General features: G+C 57.2%; 1 protein-coding gene across 1 annotated transcript in view; it reads left to right on the forward strand.

Annotated features, from left to right (window-relative positions):
* RASAL3 (RAS protein activator like 3) overlaps positions 1 to 6,231 on the forward strand; it is an 11,368-nt gene extending 5,137 nt beyond the window's left edge. Inside the window, exons 10-19 of the mRNA XM_023738794.1 lie at positions 1 to 181; positions 818 to 962; positions 1,183 to 1,327; positions 2,436 to 2,672; positions 2,778 to 2,979; positions 3,084 to 3,202; positions 4,242 to 4,632; positions 5,042 to 5,199; positions 5,738 to 5,801; positions 5,922 to 6,231. Coding sequence (XP_023594562.1) covers positions 1 to 181; positions 818 to 962; positions 1,183 to 1,327; positions 2,436 to 2,672; positions 2,778 to 2,979; positions 3,084 to 3,202; positions 4,242 to 4,632; positions 5,042 to 5,199; positions 5,738 to 5,801; positions 5,922 to 6,065 — 1,786 coding nt within the window. The 3' untranslated portion in view covers positions 6,066 to 6,231. The remainder of the gene's footprint in view (positions 182 to 817; positions 963 to 1,182; positions 1,328 to 2,435; positions 2,673 to 2,777; positions 2,980 to 3,083; positions 3,203 to 4,241; positions 4,633 to 5,041; positions 5,200 to 5,737; positions 5,802 to 5,921) is intronic.
* Positions 6,232 to 7,890: the final 1,659 nt, after the last annotated feature.

Consider the following 7,890-nt stretch of genomic DNA (forward strand, 5'->3'; position numbering starts at 1 on the left):
GCGGGCCCGGGCACGGCGGTTGCGCGTGCTGCCGTCCGAGCGCTACAAGGAGCTGGCGGAGTTCCTCACCTTCCACTACGCGCGCCTCTGCGGGGCGCTGGAGTCTGCGCTGTCCGCGCAGGCCAAGGAGGAGCTGGCCGCCGCAATGGTGCGCGTGCTGCGGGCCACCGGCCGGGCGCAGGTGCGGCTCCGCGACGGTGCGGACCTGGGGGTCCCGGGGTGGGCCGACCGCGCCCTGAGGGCGGGTCCTGAGCTTCACCTGTGAGGGGCGAGGTTGAGCATGAATTATAAAGAGCGAGTCAGCTACAAGGGACGGGTAGGCTCGAGGGGCAGGGCCTGAGTAGCACCTGCGAGGGGCGAGGCCTAAGCTTCAGCTGCCAGGGGCGGGAGCCGAGCAAGTTATAAGCAGCGGGTCACTGCAAGGGGCTCGGCCTGAGTGTCACTCGTGAAGTGCGGGGCCCGGGCGTCAACTGCGCGCGGCGGAGCCGGAGCTTCAGCTGCTAGAGTAGGTTTAGAGCAATAGCTTCGAGGGGCAGAAGCTAAGCATCACCTATGAGGGGTGGGTCAGCTGAGATGGGTGGAGCCTAAGGAGAACCAGTGAGAGGCGGGGCAGCTGCGAGGGGCAGAGCCTGAGCGGGGCCGCAGGTCTAAAAGGCTCAATTTTCTGCTGTGAGGGGTTCCAGCCTGCTGTGAGCTCCAGCAATATGGGCGCGGCAGCTATAAGTGGCGGGGCTTGAGCCCCAGGTGTGAGGCGTGGGCCTAGGGCCTGGATTCCCGCAGCTCAGTCTACGCCCTGCCATCCTCCTGCTCTGCCCAGGCATTGGTGACAGACCTGGGCACCGCAGAGCTGGCCCGCTGTGGAGGCCGCGAGGCGCTGCTGTTCCGGGAAAACACCCTGGCCACCAAAGCTATCGATGAGTACATGAAGCTGGTGGCACAGGATTACCTCCAGGAGACCCTAGGTGAGCTGAGGGGTGGATGTCAGAGTCCTACTGGGTGGGCTGAGGGTCCTTGATAACCTAGACTCTGGTAGTGAGTAGCAATAGGATCCTGGAGTGGGGACTGGGGACTCCCAGAGATGTTAGGTGTCTCCAGGGTGAGTTGGAGATAGAGTTGGAGGGCTGGGTGTGGTAGGTGCTGTGGTCATGTGCCCCGACCCGTTCTGGCTGTGCTGGGCTGCAGGGCAGGTTGTGCGGCGTCTCTGTGCCTCCACTGAGGACTGCGAGGTGGACCCCAGCAAGTGTCGGTTGCCCGAGCTGCCCCAGCACCAGGTCAGACTGCGAGAAGGCTGTGAGGATGTCTTCGAGAACATCGTCCACTCCTATGAGTGAGAATCAGGGGCCCCAGCACCTGCACCTACCCCTGTGCTCAGTCACTGTGCTGACCCCGGCCCCCAAATAAGGTTACCAGATGAAATACAGGACACCTAGTTAAATTTGGTGCAATATTTGGGACATGTTGCTGTTGCTGTTGTTAGTTGCCATCAAGTCGATTCCAACTCATGGCATGGCAACCCCATATGTTACAGAGTAGAACTGCTCCACAGGGTTTTCTTGGCTGTAATCTTAACGGAAGTAGATTGCCAGGTCTTTTCTTCTGCAGTATGCCTGGGTGGATTCAAACCCCCGACCATTAGGTTAGCAGTTGAGCGTAAACCATTTGCACCACCCAAGGACCTATATTTGGGACATACGTATACCGAAAACTTACCTCTTGTTCATCTGAAATTCAAGTTTCACTGGGTGTCCTGAATTTTTATTCATTAAATCTGGCAATCCTACCCCCCATGCCATGCCACCTGACCCCAAGTAACCTGGGACCCAATACTTTGTCCTCCAACCCTAGGTGACCCTATACCCCAATTCCATGCCACCTGACCCCAGTTAACATGGTACCTCAGTCCTATAACCTCTGACTGCAGGTGACACCATACCCCCAACTCCATGACCCTAACCTTAAGTGACCCTGAACCCCAAATCCATGTTTACTGATCACAGGTATCCTGGGATTCCAATCCCTTGACTTCTGATAGTAGGTGAACCTGTATGCCTAATCCCAAGGCAACTGGGGACATTATGACTTCTCATGACTTCTGACAATAGATGACCCTGTACCCCAATCCCATCCCACTTCATATCATGTGCTTTGGCACCCCAATCTTATGTTCAATTATATCTACATCTCAAGCTCACAAACTCTGTCTCCTTGTGACACTGTATGCCCAACTCCAAGGTTACAGACCCCAGGGTTCCCCATCACTACACCATAAACCCTAACCCCAAGGAGACCCATAACCCCAAGCATCATTATCCCAGATGCCCCAATTCTGGAATCCAGATCACAAGTGGCTGCGGATCCCTGACCTCATGGTCTTAACCACACATGACCTTTATGCCCATACCCTCCCCCTCTGACCAGTGTCTCTTCTGCCCCAGCTGGTTCCCAGCGGAGCTTGGCACCGTGTTCTCAGGCTGGCGGGAAGCATGCAAAGCACGTGGCTCTGAGGCGCTGGGCTCAAGGCTGGTGTGTGCTTCCCTCTTCCTGCGACTTCTGTGCCCTGCCATCCTGTCACCTAGCCTCTTTGGCCTGGCCCCAGAGCATCCGGCGCCTGGCCCAGCCCGCACCCTCACGCTGATCGCCAAGGTTATCCAGAACCTTGCCAACCGTGCCCCGTAGGTGCTGGGAGGCTTTGGGCGGGTGGGCGGGGGGGTGCATCTAGGCGGGGGGAGGGGAAGTACTGGTGCCTGGCCTGACCCACTCAGCCCGGCCCTACCTAGGTTTGGTGAGAAGGAGGCCTACATGGGCTTCATGAATAGCTTCCTGGAGGATCGAGGACCAGCCATGGCACACTTTCTGGACCAGGTGGCCACAGTTGATGTGGACGCAGCACCCAGTAGTTACCAAGGCGGCAGCGACCTGGCCCACCAGCTGGCAGTCCTGCATGCCCAGCTCTGCACCATCTTTGCTGAGCTTGACCAGGTGTGGCCTGAATCCTGAATGCAGGAAACATGTAGGGAGGCAAGAAGGCAGGGAACCTCTGGCCCCAGAGAGCCTCTCAGCATCCTCCCTGCATGCCTCACCAGGCCACCCGGGACAGCCTGGAACCTCTGCCCACCATCCTTCAAGCCATCGAGGAGGGCCGGCCTGTGCCTGTGTCGGTGCCAATGCGTCTCCCACCACCCCGGGCCCAAGTCCACACCAGGTAACCTGACCTGCCTCAAGTCTGGTCCACATTCTGATGGGTGGGGACAGGATCGTGTCAGGGAACAGGGGCAGGGTCACAATGGGGTCAGTGTCAGACAGAGTGTTGGACAGAGGTCAGAGGCTAAAGACAGGGTCGTGTCAGAGGTCAGGGAGAGGTCACATCTAGGGTCAGAGAGAGAAAATGATGTGGTCAGAGGCGAGTGTCGGGTCTCAGGCAGAGGTTGGAGACAGGATCAAATCAGGGGTCAATTTGGGGTCAGATGTTAAGATGTGGTCATTAGGGATCAAGGACAGGTTCATCTCGTAAGCAGAGGTCAGGCCCAGAGTCAGATGGGGGTCAGAAGATGGGTCAGGGTTATGTCAAGTGTTATCATCAGGGTCATATTTGGTGTCAGACATCAGGAGTATGTTCTGTTGAGGTCAGGAAGAGTATCAGTTCAAGGTCAGAGGTTAGAGAGGGGATGGGGGTCATGATGGGAAGCAACAGGGTGCCCTTGTGAGCAGAAGTCTGGCCCAGGGTCAGATTGGAATGAGAGGTTACAGAGAGGGTCAGGTCAAGGGTCCCATTGTGTCAGAGGTCAGGGACAAAGTTAGAGAAGGTTAGATTGAAATCATGTCACAGGTCATGGAGGGGACCATATTGAGGATCGTTTTGTAGTCAGAAATTAAGGACAGGGTCAGAGAGCAAAACAGGATCCTATTAAGGACAGGGTCACATAGAAATAAAAGATTAGGGGTAAGGTCATTTCTAGGTCCCTGGGTGGTGCAAATGCTGGGCTACTAACCTAAAGGTTGCCTGTTCAAACCCATCCAGCAGTACCACGGAAGAAAGGCCTGGTGATCTGCTTCCGTAAAGGTTACAGCCAAGAAAACCCCATGGAACAGTTCTACTCTGTAGCACAAGGGGTTGCCATGAGCCAGAATCTACTCCACAGCAATAGGTTTGGTTTTTGTTGGGGGGTCATTTTTGCCAGAGGTCGGGATAGGGTCAGTTTAGAGGCCAGTTGAGGGTCTGAATCTCCCACCGCCACCCCCAGCTTCTCTGCAGGGGAGAAGCCCGGCTTCCTGGCCCCCCGGGACCTCTGCAAGCACACCCCCCTTATCTCCAAGAGCCAGTCCCTGCGCAGCGACCGCGGCGCGGGCGGTTGGGCCCAGCCGCGGCCAGAAGAGGAGCGGCCCCCACGGCGGCCCAGACCAGTGCAGCGCACGCAAAGCGTCCCTGCCGGCCGCCCCGCCCACCGCCGCCCGTCGGTAGGGCCCCGGCCGTGGCCCAAGGGATCCCTGCGCACGGGTCCCACGCCCCGCAGCAGGCCCTGGACCGGGGTCTCCGCCTCTCTGCCTCGTAAGTCGTCGGTGCCCTGGCAGCGCCAGCTGGATCAGCCGCGGGACGGGGATCAGGCGCCGGGCAAGCACCGACCCCTGGGCAAGGTGAGGTCTGGCCCAGGTCCGCGCACGGGCTTGAAAGGGGTGGGGGCTGGGAAAAAGGCTGAAGGCCCAAAACAAAAATAAAAACCCGTTGCCGTGGAGTCGATTCCAACTCATAGGGACCCTATAGGACAGAGTAGAACTGCCCCATAGGGTTTCCAAGAAGTGGCTGGTGGATTCGAACTGCCCACCTTTTGGTTAGCAGCCGAGCTCTTAACCACTGCAGATTCAAATACCGAGCTCACTGTGCTGTGTGACCTTGGGCCCTCTCTGAGCCTCAGTTTCCTCCTTTGTATTATGGGAGCAACGCTCCCTAGCGGGGCAGGGCGGTGGTGAGGTGGAGCACGCGGGACTAGGAGTCAGGGTCTTCAGGGAGTGGAAGGGGCAGGTGACAGCTGCTCCTTCCCTACAGCTGGCCGAGCTGCAGCGCGAGGTGGCCGCTGTTCGCGAGGAGCAGAAAGAGCTGTCCAGCCTCGTGGAGGCGCTGGTCGCCCAGGTCCGGGCCATGGAAGAGCAGCAGGAGTATCTGCGGGGCCAGCTTCAGGACCTGAACGCCAGGCTTGGTGCTGGGTGAGCACCTTCCTCAGTTATCCCCGCCCCCCGCACTGCTGTACAGGCCCCGCCCCTTGGCCTGTCCCACCCCCAGACGGACCCACCCCAATAGACCTGCCAAGGCCCGGCCCCCTGGGGCTCGCGGGTCTTCTTTGGGGCCCTGCCCCAGTCACACCTGGCAAGGCCCCGGGCCCTTGGTCAGCCACGCCCCGTTGGTCACCCTTTTTCCAGGGTGACCCTGCCCCCCAGGGCTCCAGGTCATCTCATCCAGGCTCCACCTCCCAGTCAACCTTTTCCGACCAGGCTGGCCCAGGCCCTTCAGTCAGGGCCCTCCCCCATCCCGGTGAGGATCCCACCCAGGACTGGCCAAGCCCCACCTCCAAGGGTGGGTTAGCTGGTCCCGCCCCTTCCTCAGGCTTATTTAGGCCCCGCCCCCCAGCCGGACAAACCCCGCCCCCACCCCAAGCGCAGTGGCCTGGGTCCTTGGCCCTCCACCGAGGAGTTGGAGGGGGGCTCCTCAACCTCTGACCTGCGCCCCTCGCCCCTACCCTCACAGGACCTCGCAGCTGGAACCAGAGCGGGACCTTCCAAGCAGTGAGAGCCACAGGCTGAAGAGTTTGGTGAGACCCTTGCCTGAACCGGGGTGGGGGGGGGTGGCGAGCGCAGATCTGCGCAGTGGCGTAGCCAGGGGTGGGGTGCGAGCCCTCTTGGCTACGAGCCCACCGCCGTTGCCTCCCCAGGAGCGCCGCCTGGCTGAGATGGAGAGTACTCACGCTCAGCTGAGGGATGCAGTCCAGAGCTTGCAGCTTCTACCCAGGACGCCGGGGTTCCGGAACCAGCCCCTGACCCTCGAAGCACCCTGCGCCAACGGAGACACCACCTGAGTTGCCCATCCCGCCCCATGTGGTCTGGGAGCAGAGAGATGGCCATCCGACGAAGGTGTCTGACCCTTGCATCAACCCTGTGTGGCCTAGGGTGGGGAGTGGAGCTGCAGGCACCAACCAGTCTAGCACTATGAGGTTGTCCAGTAAAATCTTGATTTCAGTAAAATCTGTGGTTTCTTTGACAATCAGAAAGCAACCTCTACTCCCCAACCATTCAGCTCTCTCTGCCCTAATTAGAGGTGTCATGGATATAAGGTGAGTCTCACCAGCTGTGTGACCTTAGGTCTTCATCCTCCCTGAGCCTCAGCTTCCTCATCTGTAAAATGGATCTAAAGTTCTTTACAAAGTTGAAGAATCACAGTTAAAGGGGTTCAATGAAAAGTACTCATCATTGTTATGGGTAGCACCTGCTTCCCACCGAAGCCCCTATCTCATCCCCAACACTCCTCGGACCCTGGAGGAGAGAATCTTCCTAAGTCCTCAAATCCCAAGCCAGGCAGGGGTTGTGAGCTTCCTCATGACTGGGGGCATGGATCTGCCACAGGAGAAGGTGTTTGGGAGGTGGATGAAGGAAGAGGTGGGTTGGTGGGTGTGGGGATGGTTGAGTTCTTCCGTGAATGGTTGCGTAAATGATCAGTGCGTTTGAATCATGGTGAGTGGGTGAGTGGGTGAGGGGTAGGGTGAATGGGAAAAAGGTGAGTGAATAGGTTAGCATTTGCTGGATGTTTGACCTGGTAGGTGAATGGCTGAGTAGGTTGTTAGACAGGATTGGTACGTGTGCCTAGAAAAGACCTGGCTCATAGTAGGAAATAAATATTTGAATTGAGTAAGTGCTTATGTATATTGTACATATATTTGTTGAGGTCTCTTGAGACTCTGAGTGGGGTACTGGGGAAAGACTATTGAACCAGACAGACAGGACCCCTGTCCCCACGGAGCTTTCACTCTAGTGGAGGAGACAGGCTAACAACCACGTAATTGATGGATGGATGTTTGGGTGGTAGGATGGATGTAGGGATGTGCGGGTGGTTGCTTGGTTGTATGGATAAACAGGCAAATGCTTAGGTGGGGAGACGAACAGGTAGATAGGGTGGGTTGGGCAGTTATTTCGATGGGTTGATGTGTGGGGGGTAGATAGCTAACAAGTTGATTGGCTCAGATGCTGGTTGAGTGATGGATGGATTGGTGGATGGATGAGTAGGTAGATGGGAGGTGGTTGGAGAAGCGGATGGATGGTCGATTAGTTGAATAGGATTAGTTGATCAATGCTGTGTGTGAAAGAATAGGTGGGGAGATGGATGGGGTGGGTTGAGCAGGTATTTGGATGGGTTGATGTGTGTGGGTGTGGGAGGGTGGATAGCTGACTGACTGAATCAGATGCTGGTTGAGTGGTGGACTGATTGGTTGATGGATGAGTAAGTAGATAGATGGGAGGTGAACTGAGTGGGTGGTTTGAGTGGGTGTTTGAATGGATGGATAGGTGGTTGGAGGAGTGGATGGATGGGCGATTAGTTGACTGGATGGGATTAGTTGATCAATTGTGTGTGTGGATGAATGGCTGGGGAGATGGATGGGCAGGTAGACGGGCCAGGTTGAGCAGGGGTTTGGATGAGTAGATGTGGGAGGGTGGATAACTGACTGGCTAATAAGGTCAGATGCTGGCTGAGTGCTGGATGGATGAGTAGGTAGATTGGAGGTGGATGAGTGGGTCAAGTAGGTGTTTGGATGGATGGATAGGTGGTTGGAGGGATAAGTGGACGAGTGATTAGGTGACTGAATGGGATTAGTTGATTGATGGGGTATGTGGATGCATGGGTAGAGAGAT

The sequence above is a fragment of the Trichechus manatus genome, unplaced genomic scaffold (genome assembly GCF_000243295.1).
Source record: "Trichechus manatus latirostris isolate Lorelei unplaced genomic scaffold, TriManLat1.0 scaffold00122, whole genome shotgun sequence".
Taxonomy (NCBI): Eukaryota; Metazoa; Chordata; class Mammalia; order Sirenia; family Trichechidae; genus Trichechus; species Trichechus manatus.